The 18941-nt window shown below is 48.2% G+C and overlaps 1 protein-coding gene across 6 annotated transcripts in view; it reads right to left on the reverse strand.

Moving 5' to 3' along the window:
• The window catches only part of ADARB1 (adenosine deaminase RNA specific B1), a 186968-nt gene that overhangs the window by 49324 nt on the left and 118703 nt on the right, over positions 1-18941 (reverse strand). For all 6 annotated transcript variants that reach the window (XM_072640837.1, XM_072640832.1, XM_072640834.1 and 3 more), the window contains 2 exons: positions 12067-12141; positions 4601-5535 (listed from right to left, as the gene is read on the reverse strand). In XM_072640837.1, coding sequence (XP_072496938.1) covers positions 4601-5535; positions 12067-12094 — 963 coding nt within the window. In that variant the 5' untranslated portion in view covers positions 12095-12141. The remainder of the gene's footprint in view (positions 1-4600; positions 5536-12066; positions 12142-18941) is intronic.

Consider the following 18941-nt stretch of genomic DNA (forward strand, 5'->3'; position numbering starts at 1 on the left):
CAGAACTTTGTCACATACGCCAAGGCACATCGCCACCATCTTGTATTTCGGAAATTGATGTTTTAGTCAAGGATGGAAGGATACAGACTTAACAGCTCTTTGTGGAAAAACTGGAAAAAGTAAAACCGGTCAAGGAAGCCCAGAGGGCAGAGGGATCAATTATCAATATGGTGGCTGGAGTGAACGGCAAACAGGGAAATGACCGAAGGCAAAAAGCCAAATGGAGAGGGGACATTAAGGGAGAGTCTTGGGTTTGTACATCAGGGAACCAGCCAACCCGGAATGAAAACTGGCGTGGCGCTGGAGGCCGCGCGAGCCTCCCCAGGCTGAAGGGAAGCTTCCGGAGCAAAGGCGGCCCCCCCAAGGCTGCCCCAAAGCCTTCGAAGAAAAGACACCCTGCGGCTCTGTTCTTGCTGACTGGCGTAGACACAAGATATCGGCTTCGGCATCCGACACATCAGTAGATGGTCTTTGGAAGCAGCCACAAAATGCACGGGGAGGGTTTCTACCATGGATTGTGCTGTACAAACGGCCCTTCCCGAGGCCGACCAGCCCCTACCCCACAACTCCTGAGCTTAGTCAAGCACCTGGACCCATCTCTGGGCTCGGGGTATAATCTCGGGCCATCATCTCCCTGCCTGAACGTTCTTCCTCCTCTGCTCGACTACTGACCTCTGTGCTTCCTGGAGGCTGGCTTCCTTCAAGGCTCTCCTTAAAAGCCACCTTCTCCGGGAAGCCTTCCCCAACCCCTCTCAATTCCAGTGCCTTCCTTCTGCTTGGTATTTCCTATTTGGGGGCGGGAGGGGGGGCGGGGCGGTGCGGTGAGAGGGCCTGATGGGTAAAGCTCTGGGGTCGGAATGGGAAAAACCCATCTTCATGAGTCCAAATCCAGGCTCAGACATTAGCTGTGTGACCTTGGGCAAGTCACTCACTTAATTCTGCCTCAGTTCCTCATCTGTAAAATGAATTGGAGAAAGAAATAGCAAACCACTCCAGTGTCTTTGCCAAGAAAACCCCAAAAGGAGTCATGGAGAGTCAAATGTGACTGACATGATGGAAAAACAATTTAGTCTCTAAATAGTTTTCTTTGTATACACACACACACACACACACACACACACACACACACGCGGGTGTCCGCATTCTGATGATCTAATTAAATGTTAGATTCTAAGCTCCTGGAGGGCAGGGCAAGCCTCTTGTCTCTTTCTGCATCCCCAGCACTTAACACAAGACATGGCACACAGTAGGTGCTTACTAAATGTTTATTGATTGGTTGGCTGATTTCATACTAAGTGAGCCACTCTGCTAATGATCAGAGTAAAACACTTTCAATTAAACAAGTCAGTGACCTGAATGAACCCCAAAGATGGATTTGAAGTATTGGCTGGTGATTTCTAAGCAGCTGCCTGAGCAGTGTCTTGTCTGATTTTGCATCCCCATCAGCCTGTCTGAATCTGAGTATGGATACCTAGCACAAGGTCAGTGTGAGGGCACACCCCACCCCCATCTGGAAAGGCCAGGTCAGGAGCAGGGTCCCTGCTGGAAACACCTTGCTCTTCCTGTGGAACTTGTGGGACATGTGCTCTGAGCAGGGTCTCAGAAATGGCAGCAGCTACCCCAGTGAGTCCTTTGAATGACCTGTCAGCACCAGGGAGAGCAGTGTTGGCCAGGAAACTGAACAGAGGGAATCAGCATTTATATCAGCCTACTAGGTGCCAGGCACTGTGCTAAGCACTTTTAACAGATATGATTTCATTATCACAACAATCCTGCAAGATAGGTGCTATTATTATTCCCATTTTGCAATTGAGGAAACTGAGGCAGGCAGTAGTTAAGTGACTTGCCTCAGGTCACACAGTCAATAAATGTGTGAGGCTGGATTTGAACTCACACCTTCCTGCCTCCAGGTCCAAAGCTTTGGACAGTATGGAGCCATCAGCTGCTTCTCAGCAATGACCAGGCTTGGCCCAGAAGACAAGCAGGGATGATAATCCCTCTCTCTCTCTTTGCAGAAGTGGGGAACTATGGGAGTGAAAAACAGCTTATAATGTTAGACTTAGTCATATGTTGGTGTTTTACTGTTGTTTCTTTTGTACTTCCTGTTCTAGTTCTCTGAGTGGGAGGGAAAGAGAGGCAGGGTAGCCCAAAAGTCACAGATATGGAGCCTTGGACTATCCAGCAAGGTTGGACACAAGGTTCTTGAGGGCAGGGGATGTCTCCACAACCTCTGCTGTGTGTGTAGGTACTCTGTCTGCTTGAACCCTAGATTGATGGCTAACTGCCTGGTCCGACCCTCCCTCAGCCCTCCTTAGGGCTTTGGGCCTACAAGTAACCACCAGACTTATGGGGGAACTAGGCTTTCTGTCTTCTAGCCCAGGAGGCCTCAGACAAGGAGCCTTTCTCCCTGCTCTCTTAAGGGGGAGGCCATTCACCAACAGAGCTCTGGGCATTCTGGAAGCTCTGGCATTCTGAGTTCTTCAGGAGAACTGGAAAATCACAATTATTTGTTGAATGGCTCTTGAGGAGACAATGATCACATCCTATCCCAGCCAAACCTGCAGCTGCAGCAGCAGCAGCAGGGACTGCCCCACACATGGCCACGCCCTCCAACTGTTGCCACCTCTGTTGGGTTAGAATGGGACCTGAGCCTTCCTAAAGGAAATGTGAGGTAAGGCATCAGGTGGGACATGTGTAGCTGACATCTAGGGGTGCTCTCTGCCTCCTTCAATAGTATTGTTCTGCTGAGGCTAAGAAAGGACAGATTGGGCCAGAGAACATCTCCAACTCCATCTGCCCTCAAGAACTCAGTGGCTCCAAGGGTCCTGGGACTGGAGCTAGACAGGACCCTTGAGGTCATCAGGCCAGCTCATCCTATTATGAAGGAGGAAGCTGAGGCCTAAAGATATGATGTGTCTTGCTCAGGATTCACACAGGATTCAAACTCAGGCCTCCCTGACTTCAAGTCTATCAGGCCACTGACTGCATCCCACTGCCTCCAAAATATCACTTTGACAAAGTGCTAACTTGCCAAGAGACTGATGGACAAGAGCTTCCAGCCACCATTGCCAGAGAACAATCAAGGAAGGGGGGTGGTCTTTGTTTTATCAGAATGTCATTTGCCTCTTTTCAGGTGTTGTTTTACAATGAAATGACATTTCTTGGGTCACCTTCGGCAAAATGACATAATTTCTACCCCTTTTCCTGAGGACTGTTGGCCAATTCTGGAAAGTGTCACAGACTATCCCAATGAGCCCAAGGACAGTTCTAATAGATTTTAATTTTTCCAACAGAAATGCACGCTGCCTCACCAGGCAACCTTGAGCTTCACAGAGAAGACATCTTATCAGGAAACTGGAACAGAGGTTTTGACAAGAGGCCAAAAAAGAAAAGGCAGCCAGCTTCTCTCCCTGAAACATCACATTTCCATCAGACCAGAAGGACCTTCCATGGCCTAGAGAAGAATGGACACTGAGAATGGAGATGACAAGGGATGCTGACAGGGTCTACCCTTTGGGCTCTGAATGAAACCCTGAAGTCCCCTCCACTTCCCCCTCCAGCTTCCCCCTCTTTCCCTGGGACACCACTTCAAAGTCCAGCCCTGCTTCTGACAACCTGGGAGGCAGTGGGCAGATCATGGGACCTCTTTGGGCCTCACATTGCTCATCTATAAAATAGGGGGTCATTCCTTCCTGCGTAGGGGGGGCAGCAAAGTCACCCTCATCTCCAGGGCTGGCATGAGTAGAGCAAGAAAGGAGATACTCCTTGGGGTAGATGGGGCCTGGCAAGACAAAGAAGAAGAGGAAAGGCTGCAGGGAATTGTAGGCGTGTCTCAGAGGGACCTTCAGTGCTCCCAGTCCCCCATCAGGTTCCTGCTTCAGAGAGACATACTTTCCTATCAGAAATAATAACACTTATGGAAAAGGAGAAAGAGAAGTGATAATCTCTCTCAAGCCTGTGTCATACTTCAACCAGCTCATCCACAGTTGTAAAATGTAAAGAAGACATAGCCCGCCAATGGAAGGGACGTCTACAATCTAGCCATCCTCCTGGGTGTTGGAGAAGCACCACTCTGTGTGCTGGGGTGAAGCCCAGCCTTTGGCCACCCTGGAAAACAGAGAATGGAGTCAGGGAGCACCCAGCAATCCAGAGAAGGACTGGGTCACAACCATGTCAGGGACAACCATGACCCAAGGATCCCCATTGTCTCCATTCTGTAGCCCACAAGGACCTGATTCACCATGAGCACCTCCAAAAGAGAAAGAAGACCCAAAGGGACTCTGGCGCCAGGAATGGCTTAGGGTTCCTGTGTCTAGGAGGAATTCTGGATGAAGTCACCAAGGAGAGCCCTTGAGGCTCTTCCTGGACAGGAAGTCGACAGATGCATCAGAAGAGGGCACCTTCATTAACTCTACTCACTTCCATGGCCCCAGTGCCTGTCTCTCAGTTCCTACTTTTCTAACCAAGTAAATGTACTATAGAAGTTCGTCAGCAAGCGCTCCGCCGGTGAAGACAGGCTAAGAGACCTAAGCTACCTGGAAGTGACAACATTAATCCCCCAGATTCCCTTGCAGGGGTGCCCACGCTCCCAGGTCCTCACCTGTGGCAGATGCAGCTGGAGGCCCTCCTTGGGGATGGGCTGCCGAGACGGCGTCTGGTCCAGCTGCATGTGGAAGAGGCATGCGAGGGCAGACTGGGCGGCTCGGGCTTTGGCCAGCTTTTTGTTTCGCCCTGACCCCTCGAAGCTGTGTCCGTCTACAGCCACCGACATGACAAAGTTCTTGGCGTGGCTTTCCCCACTCTCGGAAAGAAACTCGTACTTGAGGCCAGGCCGTAACTCATTCAGGATCATCACAGGGTTTTTACCACTCGCTGATGGGTAGGGGATGGGGAGGGGGAGGGGTGATTGTATCAGGGCACTGGGGGCAGCAGACACGGACACGCCGTAATCTGCGCTAGGACTGAACCCGCCGTCTCCATTGGAGCCCAAATAAAAGGGAGCGTCCGACTGAATAGGGGTCTCAAATCCATTGAAGAGGGTGTCGGGGAAGTCAGCTTGGTCCGACGTGAAGTCAGTGTTGACAGAGAGGGTCCTGCCCATGGCTAAATGAGCCTCGGACGCGTTGGGGAACTGGACAAAAGAGCGCAAGGCCTTCTCTGCAGCGTGCAATTTGGCCTTCTTCTTGGTGGGACCCGAGCCTTCGAACGCCTGTCCGTTCACCTCCACTGCCATGACAAAGACAGGAGCGTGCACTGGCCCAGTCTGGGAGAGGAGCTTATACTGCAAGCCAGGCTTGATCTCATTGAGCTGCATCAGGGCGTTCTTTGGTAAAATGGGCCCTGGGATCTTCTTCCTCCTCTTCAGTCGGAACTTGGGGTGGCCGTTGGTACCATCCTCCAGGGGCCGCTTCCTGCTGACGCCACCGCCTCCTCCGTTGGGGAGCTGGGCCACCTCCCCCGCACTCTGGGCGCCGCCGTCTTTGGGCGGGACGTTGTCTAGGTTGCGGTTTTCCTTGACATCGGCGCTGCTGGAACCTACGGTGCCCAAAAGAGTAACTTACAACGCCTTCGTTGTAGGATCTTGTAAATGCAAAATTTATAGATTCCTTCATCTCTCTTTGTAACTGGTTAAGTGATGTGTGCTCCCCAAACCGCCTCTTCTGGGGGACCCAACCCCAACCCGCCTCTGCCTCGAGTACTGGCTAACAATGAGGGTGGGCACAGCAGGTCCTACTTGAGTAGGCATCCATGCAGGTCGGGGTGAAAGGGCCTCAACCTATAACACTTTAGGGAACTACTCAGAAAGAAGGGTGGCAGGCGGCCAACGAAAGACCTTTCCATTAATAATACTAATGGAACGGCGGGTCACCATCAGTACTAGGAAAATGGTCATTTTGCTTTAGTTATATCTTATTTCCCATTTTATTTGACCAGAGTCTGGTTTGTAGGGTTTAACTGAGGCACCATTTTGAGGAGATACAATGCTCTTTAGAAATATGTACTCAGCAGCTAACTGACTTGCAGGTATAAATATTCAATTACTGTGAGTCTTTGATTTGTTTCACATACTCACTAGCATGAGAAATTGTTTATGTAGCTGGTGCCCGTTCTTTTGGGCAGCTTTGACTAGGGGAAGAGGGGGCTAGAGCTCTGATTTCCAGCCTCAGTCTACCCAGTGAGCATCACTGAGCTCCAATGCCCTAGAGTGCTTCATCAAAGAGAGTCCCATCTGCCAATGCAGCAAACGAAGTTGGAACGGACTCTCCTCAGCAAGCGTGTTGCTCTGCCTTTTCCTTCTTGGTTTTTAATATAGTCCTAGGGAAAATGTTGCAGAGGAGAACCTGACTACAGGTCATGATGGAGAGCTGGCATTCAGATTTCCAATAAATCACTAAGTTCATGGCAAAGGGAGGATTATCTTGGCTTCAAACGGGGAGGGGGAAATCATATACCCTCCTAAGTTTATAGTTTATTTTCAAAGATGGGGGAAATGATTCACTTTTCCTGTTCTGATTAAATTCTACAGTCAGGATTTACCATGAAGCATGTGGGCAAATGCTTAGAAAGATTTAAAATAGGTGTGTGTATTTAAAAGGTGAAGACCCCCGATCTTCAAAACATTTCTTTCAGTATGTTAGAAAAATTCACAATAAAAAATGTAGGAAATCCAAATAGCCAGCCTTTTTAGACATTTAGACAAAAATGCAGTGACTACCACTAAGGACCATTTTTCCCTCACAACGAGGGCTGGTTTTCATGATGCTAAGCAAACTGTCCCAAATATGTGACTTTTGCATCAGATAGGCCAATGAAAAAGTCAACCCTTACTCCAGGTACTACGCCAAGGCTCCCAATCTTTCCTTTCAAGAGCTCTGATTTCCAGCAGCAGATTCATTCAGTTTAGTAGAAAGATAATAATAATTTTAAAAGCTCCCTTTTAAACTAACCCAAGTGGAAGGCTGCTTGCCAGTGAGAAAGTCTCGGCAGCCACTAGGACTGACTTAAAAGGGCCTTTCCCCACCGCCTGCTGGGCACACACCACTTCTCCCAGTTGACAAAGCTGATGGAATGGTGATTAAATTTTCATTTATAACATCCTCCAGCAAAAGCTCGATAGGTTACTCCTTTTGGTGCTCAAAAAACAAAGGAGAGAAACAGCCAGAATGGACATTTAGAGATTGACACAGGACAAAGAACGTGAACCCGCGCGAACAGAAAGGGTGTCTGGAGCCGTTGCTAGAATGGCCTCCAACCCCTTATTTCAAGGGCTGTCCTGCAGCCGTGGGTGGCTTCTGGGAGCACTGGAGGAATCCCAGCAGCCTCAGTGACTGCAAAGGCCTTTTTGTCTGATCATCATTTTGCTGGGACCCTTGGGGGAAGATGCACAGGTGGGAACCAGCAAATCTGCATCAGGGGATGATAGAAGACCCAACCCAAACTGAGGATCAGTCAACAAGGTGGCTCTTTGAACATTTTGGACCTAAGCCCGGGGCGGGGGGGCAGGGCAATTTTCATGACATTTTTATTGAGCAGAAATTAATTTTTTCAATAACTCATATGTTTTTGCTGTTTAATGAACAGTGCCCAGAGTTGTGCTGGTGAGCCAAAGCTGTGTTATTCTGATCTGTTCATCTCTAGTTGACTTGTGAAAGCCATACTTCCTGACTGTGGAAAAAGACAAGTCAAGTGAAAACCTTGCAAGGCGTCAAGGCAGCATTCTGAGGGGAAAGCATATTTCCAGAAGCATGTTGTCCCTCTCTATGCCTAAGGGCTGTGCCCGGGCAGTAAACTGGGTCCAAGGGACCCCACTCCTCTGTGCTGAAGCGTTTCCACAGACCTCTGGTGGGGGCTTCTCTGTTCTTGGGTCACCCCTGATTCTAGGTTAAGGTAAATCCTCTTCAGGGCAGCTGAGGACTGAGGGTGATATCGACAATGCTGAGCAGAAAGCATAGGTATAGGAGATTCCCTAAGCTGCCTCTGTCATGGGAGCTGGTCAGCCCTCCTCTGAGGTCCCTGCATCCAACCAAAGCTTTCCCAAGAGCTCAAATCCCATGACATGCCCTGGGGACCCTCACCATTCTGACCTTTTGCTGGACTTTGGGGAGCTGGCTGTGCAGGCAAGGTCCTGACCAGGCTGGACTGGTCACACGAAGACCCAGCTGTCTCAAGGGTAAAAGATACTTCTGGAATATGTGCTCTGTGAGCAACAGAGCAAAAAGTGAATGCAAAGTTGGGGGGCAGGGTGTACTCTGGGGCTGTGTTATCATTGGAAGGGAGAAATAACAATGGAACAAGAATGGCGCCTCCATTGGTCCCTGTCCTGCCTGCCCACAGGGCCATCCACTTCTGGGGAGTCCCAAGCAGACACCAACCCTATGTCTAGAGGATTGTCATTCAAGTGGGAAAGGGAGTATTTCTGAACTAAAGGGCACCTGAAAGATGCTCAATGCAACAGAAGCGTGGGACCCCTGAGCAGCTAGGGGGCACCAAAGTACCCAGAGCACCCAACCCAGGGTCAGTAAAACCCAAGTTCAAATCCAGTCTCAGACACTGACTGTGTGACCCTGAGCGAGTCACTTAACCTCTGTTTGCCTAAGTTTCCCCATCTGTAAATAGAAACCATAACAGGACCTACCTCGCAGGGTTGCTGTGAGGATACAATTAGATAACAATTGTCAAGTGCTTAGAATAGTCCCTGGCATATAGTAGGTGCTTAAAAATATGCTTGCTTCCTTGTTGACTTCCCTGGGGATGTGCAGGCCCTAGCACCATCCAGAAATCATCAATACAGCCCCATTTAGAATCCCAGGGTTGACCTTTTCATTCCATTCCGTATTAAAAGAAAGGTATCTAATGAAACGACTCAGTTGGACCTACTGCCAGGTGAGACTGGTGGCTCTGTGACAGTCCCCCCTCCCAGACTATCCTGTCTCTGTCAGGTAGTGCAGCTCAGACACAGAATGTAAACACTGTTACAGAGGAGGCACCCCACCCCCACCCCAGGGCTATGCATGGCTCTGCCAAGGGGACATGGGATGGGACAGAGGAGGCTTACCCCCGAGCCACACTCTCAGGCCTAGGCTAGTTCTGCCCTCCAAACCATCAGCCAACTAGGAATCTCCCTGAGGATCTCAAAGGAGATTTCTTAGGGGCAGGTAAGTGTCACAGAGCCCAAAGCTGCCACAGGAGGCAGAAAAGACATCTTCTGTTCCAATCTCTGGCCAACGGGAATGTATTTAACTTCGGGCCTTGTCTGCCCCACTAAACAGTTAGTCCCTTGGGGACAACAGCTAAGCAGCAGGTATTATCTTATGCTATATGCCTTGAATACCAAAGGTGTTCAATAAATGTTGGGAGGAATATTATGTATAGGTTGCTGTTCTGTAAATCATGTCAAGACAGGCAGCTTCCCTGGAAAGAGAAATGATAAAGGACAGAGGATCCCAGCCTTGGAGGTGGGATCCTATGCCCACAAAGGATCCAATCAGCTTTATCTGATGTGCGCTGTTCACTGGACATGGGTTGTGGGCTTGACTGGAAACGTATGGTGACCACCTGTGACCAAAGGCTTCTTTGAGGTGGCAAGCACAGGGGCTGGGTCAGGGTGAGCCCTGGGAGAAGGGGCTTCCCAAAGAGCCTAGGAAGATGAGAAATACTCTCGTCTCACTGAGTTTGAACTAAGCATTGCCCATCAGGTTGTCATCACCCTTGGCCTTCTCATGCCTTCTCTGGCTGTGACTCCTCAATGACTCCCTGGACCTGCCTGTGAGCTAAGATCCAGGAAGGAACTCCCTGGGGAGGAAGCCCAGAGAAGGTGGCCAGTCACCGCTGCTCCTAACTCAGGTCAAAAGCCACCTTGCCAGTGCTCATTTCCAGGGGTTTGCCCTTCCAGGGAAAGGACCTTGTTCTACTTTTCCCTGGAAAGATTCTCTAACTAGAATCTTCATTTTCCTAAATTTTCAAATGGCAACAGATACACATCTCCTGACTAGTTTCAGGCTCTGTTGCTTAAAAAAAATGCTCCCCCGTCAACACATAGCTCAGTGATACTGTTTTACAAGTGGCTCTTCTTGAAGCTCCCCAGGTAACCAGGGAGGCTGCCCAGCTGTGTTCATTAAGAGTTTGTGAGATTGGCCTGCACTGAGCTGACTTCCTGATTCTCTTGGTGAAGACTTGATTCCAGGTTTTGTTATTATCTCTGGTCCTTGATTTAGTGACACGTTAAAGATAGGGTCATTGACTTCAGATCCTGAAGCCAGAAAGGACTTTAGGGAAAGATCACCCTTCCCAGTTCCTGCTGGTAATGACACACAATCTAAGCTGCAGTGGGAGACAGAAGCTCTCCCACGGACCAAAAGCAATGCTAATCTAAAGTGAGCCAAGACCAAGGACCTCACATGCTCAGACACACACCAGTCAGTCAGGGAGGGCAGGGCCTCTGGGTACAGCTTCCTAAAGGGAAGAACAGTGCTGCTGAGATTCCCAAGGCCCCCCTGGCCCTGATGGGTGTTACTTGAATCCATTTCAGACAAGGTTAAAAAGCTCAGAGGCTCAGTAGAAACCATGCTGGGATGATGACCCCATAATCAAAGAATGGGAGAAGGACCCTGGAGCCTGCAGCTCCAGAAAGTACAAAGAAAACATGTTTCCCAGCTTTGAGCAAGACAACAGATGGGACACTTGGCTCACCCAGCTCTTGGATGGCTCGGAGTCAGTCACCTCTGCCCTGGCAAAGAAAACAGTGACTACATAGGGTCATCGAAAACATGTTAACATTACCAAAGTCTGCTCTAGGAGGTCCAGCAGGGGAGGAATGGGCAGGGCAGGTGGGGCTAGTTTACATTTTATTCAACAGACAGGAAAACAATTTTTTCTCAGTTCATTTCATTAAATATGTATGTAGTCAGTCCTGGGAGGAAACATCAGGACGTTTAAAATTCTTTAGATGTAGGAAAAATAGGCCTCATCCCCGTGACTCAGCTGTTCTTCCTTCAGACACATCTACACATACATATACACACATGTACACACAAACTCATAGGCATACACACACTCACACATTCACACTCACACACACTCACAATTCACATACACACATAAACACACATGCATACAAATGCGCTCGTACATGCATACATACTTTCATACACACATGAATTCATATACCGGCATACAAACATACTCACACGTGCATATGCACAAATTTACACACATGTACACACAATGCCCATACACATACATATGCATGCACACATACACACACACATACACACACACACACACACACACACACACACACACACCTGGAATCTCCTACTGATGGTTGACACAGAAAGGAGAGGGAAGTGATGGTGGTCAGGAAGCCTGGTGTGTTCAGCTAAAGGTCACTTGCAGGCCAGCCTAGCCCCCAAGATGTTGGTATGAGCTGGGATTGGCTTACAGGGCCCATTTACAGCTTATAAGAACCTCAGGTGTGTTCAGTCTCTTTGGATGTACTGGATTAACCCTCTATTTTATCACTTACTAGCAAGTCAGAATTTAAGCACTGAGATGAATCCTGGACTGTTCATCTAATACAGACAGGAGAGGATGGATAGGCATCTTAAACTTGGCTAAATTTAAGAAGTGAACCCTCAACACAAGCAATGTTTTGGTGACTTTTTGGTCAGCATCCTACTCCCCAAACAGAAGGCCTACCCCCCAGAAAAGGCACCCATGCATTGCTTGCAATCCCAGCGTGAGAGCTGCAGGAACAACACAAGGGCGTGGGGCACGAGGTACATGTGTGTCCCTGTGTGACTCTGTATTGGTTGGCACACGATGTCAGCCAGCAAATTCTACTGGGCTCCAACTTGGATCAGAAGGCTTTGAGGAAAATGTGTATGACTCTTTCATTAGCAAGAAGACATGAAAACCATAAGAAACATGCCATTCATGGTTAGAAGCAGATTGGCTGTGCCATTTGGAAATGATGTCCCTTAAAATTGGTCTTATATAAGCTTATAAAGACAAAAGGCTCCTCGAGGAAAATGAACTAGTTTTACAGTATAGAGACCTAAATCTTACTCATGTTTTCTTCATCATCCATATCCATGGTGAAACACTTTGGCTGGTTTCTTGACTGGCGGAGATTGCTTCTGTCTGAAAGACAGCAAGAAAATTGAGCTTAGGTTATCTGTTCTATTTAAGTTATCTTTTAGAAGGAAGCAATTGCTGCATTATTATGAACCTGAGAGAAAAGCAATTTGTAAAATAATTGTAGGTGTTGAAATCTAACACCACACAAGAGAGTTCCATTCATGACAAAATGCCTTAACTCAGAACTGGTCTGCTTGTTGGGCGGCCAGCGCTGTGCCCCCTCTTCCTCTTCATAGCATCCTCTTCTCTGCATCCTGTTGCATGTTCCAGTTTGTGGCCTTTGACACATACTCATGATTTCATGAACCTGGTCCATGAAGACATTTGGAGGGGGAGGGAGTATAGATGAGAACAAACTATACTTTAATTTTCACTACCCTTTAGTTTCTTTTTTAATCATCAGTATTGTGTTTTTTGCATTTAAAAACACGATGCTGAGAAGGGGTCCATAAACTGGTTGAGAAGAGCCGCCTAGATCTAGCTAGCCCCAGACATGGCCATACTTCCTCTGGGCCATCCTCCTACCCTGGGAAGACTTCAGGTCCTCTCTAGCTTGAAATTCGTGATCCTATGAGGCACACATAGAAGTCATTCCCCCATTCCTTTGATCCTTTGCATGTTGACTGGTCAACCTGCCTTCAACGACCCCTTTTCTCACCTTGACTTCCTGGAGCCCCTTTTATCTTTGTAAGGTTGTGGAAGACACAGACACCGCTTTCTGCATGAAACCTGTTCTGACCCCCACCCTCGCTGGCTGCCTTGTATTTTGTTCCTTTGGATTTGCATCGGTTCGCTTTATATTTATTGCAGATATGCTTATTTCTATAGTTGTATCTTCACTGAATATGGACTCCTTGTGAGTAGGGATTGTTACACTCTTTGTACCTGTAGACCTTAGCACAGTGCTGGGCACACAGTAGGCACCTCATACTTGGTGACTGATTGACTGATGGATATTCCCTAAATTCTTAAAATTCCTTGTGCTGTGGTGATGCAGTGAAGAATGAGAATCAGTCACAAGGAGCATAGAAGAACTAGGTTTGGAAAGCAATTCTTCAGAAATAAATCATTTTCTTCCAAAGTCTGGAAGAACAAAAAGAAGTCTTGCCAAAAACCAAACCAGAGTCATCGTTAGTCCCAACAGCATGAAAGAATGATAGGAGACTGAGACACACTTTCCATTCTCCACTTAAAACACCCCTATATCTCCCACATGAGGCTTCACTTCCATTTTCTTAAGGCCATGAATGGATGCTAAAAAAAGAACCCTTTAACCCATGCAGCCAATTACCAGAACTCATGCTGTGCTCACTGAAGGGAAAATTCAATACAATGACCATGGGAAAATATGAGAAACAGCTCGGAAGATGCCACCATGTAAAAACCAATGATACTTTACCACCATCAGCAGTGTTGGATTTCTCCTCTTATTTCTATGACAATGATATCATGTAAGGGGAAGAAAAAATGACACTGTGTGAAGCCACAAAGGAACTAATCACTCTGTTTGGCTAAAGATGTCGGGAACAATCCAACTCCTAGCTGGAATCAGTGTCCTGATGAGCCCCAGGACCCATCACCCAAGTCCAGAAATGGAAAACTTGGGGTGAAGGTCCAGTGATCCTAGTCAACTAGCATGGAGCCAGCTGATCTCCACAATGGTGGCTGTGACATCCAGCCCAACGTGGCCCATTAGCCTGAAGTCTTACAATTTCATGGAGTCTGTTGGTTCAGCCCTCTGGGGATACCAGTCACAAGAAGATTCCTAAATAACAGCTCTAAGTACTTGGTGAGAGCAATCATGTTCCCCACACTTGCTTCCTTCCCAAGGCTAAATATCCCCATTCCCTTAATTCTACTCTACTTCATGACCCTGAGGCCTCACACTGAATGGGCTGCCTTCCCCTGGAAGCTCCCAGCTTCTCCAATGACATCCTGACCCCCCAGACCTGAAGGAACAGAATATTTCTGATGTAGTCTGACCAGGGCAGCAGAGTTGGCCACAAAAAAGATCTGCCTCCTAATGCCCCTACACTGACATCACACTTACCAAGAGCTCTGTAAGTGCCCCACCCCCAGCTTTTCTTTTCAGACAAACTGACATCAGACATCTCCTCTACTTAGTACTTGGGATTAAAAGAACAAAACCCTAAGAATTTCACTTTAGGTTGGCTCAGTGTTCTAGACCTCAGAGACCTTTCCGAATCTTGCAGTCCTTTCCCCAGCTTTGTCTCACTTGCAAATTTATAGATGCTACTGATGATTTAGCCAAGTCATTGGTAAAAATGTGAAAGAGTACCCAGACAAGGAGAGAGAAGTTAATCAGCAGACACTAAAGAAGCACCTACTACGTGTCAAAAACGGGCCCCAGCATTGAGGATAGCAATATAGGTCTCATAGATACAAAAGTATTTGTAACAGCTCATTTTGTGGCAAAAAAATGGAAACTATGGGGATGCCTAGAGATGGAGGAATGGCTGCAAGTAATGGTATGTGGATGTGAATATAACGGTAATGCAAGAAATGAGGAAAGATGATTTCAAAGCGCTATGGAAAGGCTTCTATGACCTGATGTGGAGTAAAGTAAGCAGAAACCATGACATTAATATTATACAAATGAACAATTTCAAAGACTTCTGTGAAGACTAGACATAATACATATGTGCATATATGTACACAGCCAATGGGGGATTTCTTTTGCAAGACTATACTTTTTTGTTGCGAGGAATTTGCTTTTCTTCTCTCTTTCGTTCAATGGGGTTGGGAATGGGAAAAAGAGAAAATCGATTTCTGTTAATTACAAGCAACTGTGTTAACTAGAGAAGTGGAAGGTTACTACAGAAGAAGAGTGTTTTACATACACTTTCATGGGAGGTCACAGTACCCTTACTTTTGCTAATGGTTTTACTTTGTCATAAGACACCTCCCATGGAATGGGAGCAATCCCTAAATGTTTGTCATAGAAAAACAAAACACAGCAAAAAAAAAAAACTTTTTAAAAAGAACATCCCAGAGTAGACCAGGCTGTTCCCAGCAGCGAGGAGGTCCCTCTCATTGGACAGATTCAATAACCTGAGTCTGGGGGAGTGTCTGGGGGGTGGAAGTGGAAGACTGAGGTTTGAATAGATCCCACACATCTGACCAGGACTGAGGCTCCAAGACGGGGGCCTCTATGACCCTGGGCACATCCTACGCTCTGGTTTCTTCTCCAATTTTTCACATTTCTCAGCAGGTCCCAGAACCCTCTGTGCGCTGGAAGGTGACCTGGAATTTACACCTGGGGACCAGCCCCCTCCATTTAAGGAGGCACCCAGGTTAGCCCCGTCCTCACTGGTCACAGTACAGCCCACCCTGGACACCCTTTTTAGAGGGAAAGCTCTGTGAGGGTAGGCAGGGTATGGCTTTCTTCCTGCCTCCCAGCCCAGGTACATGGTAGGTCCTTCACAAGTGCTTGATGACTGATGAGCATGGAAAGAGAAGGGGAGGGAGGGGCAATGGCTGGAGTCCCTGAGAGCTTCCGTAGACTAACTCTGGGTGGCCCAGCTCACCTTACAGATGTAAAGGGACTTGCCCAGGTCCAGCTTATGGGAACGGACATCCTAGCACTCTGCTCTTTCCAACACCCTTGTCCTGAATTTTCACCTTGACCCACACATTCACTGTCCTCAGCAATTTAATTCCACCACAAAACCCCAACCATGACCAGGGATGGCAGTCAGATGTTGGATGAGAACAGAGCCAGCATTCCTGGTGGTACAGCAGGGCTGCTCCCAGAACATCCCATTCGGGCATCTGCAGGGGATCCTGGCCCTGACCCAGACCCGAGCCCACAGTTCTTCTCACAAAGGCTCTCTGGATCCCATCAGCCCCCCTCCCCCACCCCACCTGCCCTGGAGAGGATGCTCAACTAGGCCACGACTGCCAGCCTCTCTCCCGTCCCTCCACCTCAGCCCTTTCCTGGGGGATAACTCTTAGAAGGAATAACCTATTTCTCACCCCCTGAGGCTGACTCTAGCATTCAGAGTCAGTCATGCTGCTCACAGGCTGCTGAGGGGGCTCCAGCCTCCTGGATGCATGGAGGCTCCAAGGTGATCCTCAGCACCAGGAGAAACAAATGCTTGGGCATGGGGCTGCAGGCAATCAGTCTGTGAAATGTCACAGAGGGAAGCAATGGAAACCGAGGGTTCACAGAGACTTCCTAACCTTTCCCAGCACAGGAAGAGACTAAATTCATCTGAATTAATGGTGAGGGACAGCTGCTGCTTGGTGGTAATTATTTCTGTATTAAAGATGAATCACCAGGTATCTTCTGTCTTCCATTAAAGAAAACAGCCCAGCACCAGCTCCTTCCCTCCCTGAGCTCCAGCCTCCCAGATCTGTCTGGTGACCGCTGCTCTGGGGGCAGCTTTCCCACTCAGTGCCTGGGAGGCAGGGGTGAAGTCAGCCCTGGTACCAGTCATGCCTCAGCACCTCAGAAAAGATGCCCCAGAGGGGACGGAGCAAGTGGTCATGAAGTGCTTAGAAGGTGCCAAGCACCCTGCCTTAAAGAACACATTCTAATAGTGGAACTGACACTCCTCCCCCTCCCCTCACCCCTGAGGTCAGTATTTAGGGACCTCAGGGAATGGGGAGCCACCTGGCCAAGGGCCCAGCGGGTTGAAATGACAGCTGACTCTTATCCACATCCCCTGGCTCTTGAGCCAATGTTCTTTCCAAACAGTTCCCCCTAAGAGGCTACCCCGTTTACTGGCCCAAACACTCAAACCTGATGAGAACACAAAGACAAAGCAAACAGAAACCCTCAGGAGAAAGAGCGATCAACAGACTAAACATGGAAAAAGAAAGTAAATGAAAGTTCCCCCCACCTCCTCTGCTGTGGGCAGCCTTCCCATCTGAGGCTGCTTGGACCCTAAAAGGCTGGTCTGCTGTACACCTCCATCTGCCATCCCAGTCACTCTCTTCCAAAGGAAAACCAGTGGATGACTGCTGGTAGGGAGGGGCTTTCCAAAGAATTTGCTCCCCAGCAGCCACTTTGGTTCCCTCTAATTCTCAGAGATCTGGGTGAAGATGGCTGATCCTCAAGACTGACAAGAAGGAGCAGCCAAAAGAGGACAAAGTCCCAAAGAAGACCTTCTAAATTGGGTGTCCCAAAGGAACATGAGCTCGTGGTCTTACAAGTCTTTGTTCTGCTTTGTCTATTGAATGATTTGTGTTTGTTGATGGCTACTGGGATTCACAACATAAAAGAAAAGTTTGTGAAAGTTAGGGCTGCTGGGAGAAGTTGTCACACCTGCCCCATCTGTCCAGTGCCTAGTCAGGGTAATGGAAGAAGATCAACCTGGATCATCACCATTTCCTCTAAAAATTTACCTATTAACCAGTTGCCAATGGGTGGAGCTCAAGAGGGTGCAGAACCCACCTTAGCCAACAGACAACTGGCCTCCATGCCAAGAGAAGGATCCAGTGAGCAGAGGTGACTCAATCTAGGCACATTGCCCTAAGAAGCAGGCTCTGCCCTTACAATGGTCTGGTAGGGTGGAAGCCAGAGAAGAGGCTTGAGCAGGGCAGTGGCACTTCAGAAAGACCAGCCAGGCAAAGTACCCCTGGTGAAGTGGTGGAGGAAAAATCATACCCAGAGATGTCAGAGGAGGACTTCAGGAATCAGGACTGTGAGGGGATGAGGTCTGAAGCTAACACTGGGACCACAAGGTGGGGGCCGAGGAGTCACAACCAACTCTCTTCCCCATTTCAATTCTGCGAAACCCTGCCTGCCCATATCAAGCTAAGATTTACTAAGCACCTGCTAGAGGGGTAAAGGCAGGGGCTGTCAGGTGCCATGCTAAGTGTTAAAGACACAAGGACACAGCCCCTACTCTGTGCAGAGAAGTGAACACCCACACAGAATGGCAGAAACACTTCTACAAAATGGCTACAACGTCATTTGGGAAGGGAGGCCGCTTTACTCCTGTTGATACTGGTAATGTTTTTAGTGTTTTTCCATTTCAAGCAAAGCTAGCTCTTGATCTAACCAGAATGTCTTTTCCAATGGAAGGAAATACTTCTTCTCCTACTCATTTATAGGGCCACATGTCTACCTGGACATTGGCAGATTTTGATGGAACATGCCCTCAAACAAAAGAGGTTTCCCCATTTGTTATGTCAAGAGGTCCATCTTTCCTGCGACTACCATGTTTCCCACAGAATTTGCAGACACAAATAAGCTCTCAGTTCCCTGGAACATAGTGATTCAAGATCAAACCCTCCTTCTCTACCAGCTTCTCTGAGACATTTGACACAGATTTGGATGACCTCTGGCCTGTGGCATACAACTGGCTCTCGTTGCCTTAGAAGGCAACTTAGGACAATAAAAAGCATCTTCCAGAATGTTTCCATTCTTCATTTTTCTTTTGAAAAGGAAAACTGCTCTGCACAATGCATTTGCAAAGCATCAGATCAGATTCTGAAAAGATTCTTCCCCACTGGGAGGTCACTCACATGGGTCCCTTGTCTTCATCTGCAGGGGCCCAAGGGACTGTTTTTGCTCCAACTAGATTCCCTTTCACCAACAGCCCACTCTTTGGATGGCTGTGCCTCTGCTCCTGACTTTCCTTCTAAACCACCAACACCAGAGAGTCAGAGGATGAATGAGAAATAAAACATCATGATCTTGAACAGTTTTCAGCTGGCTTCCAGTCCTGGAAGTCCTCTTCCTGCCCGTCCCATCTTCCAAGGGTACACAGCTCTCCACAAACCATTCACTGCCATGCCTACCTAACAGCAAAGCAGAGATCAACCTGACACCG

Source organism: Notamacropus eugenii, chromosome 2 (assembly GCF_028372415.1).
Source record: "Notamacropus eugenii isolate mMacEug1 chromosome 2, mMacEug1.pri_v2, whole genome shotgun sequence".
Taxonomy (NCBI): Eukaryota; Metazoa; Chordata; class Mammalia; order Diprotodontia; family Macropodidae; genus Notamacropus; species Notamacropus eugenii.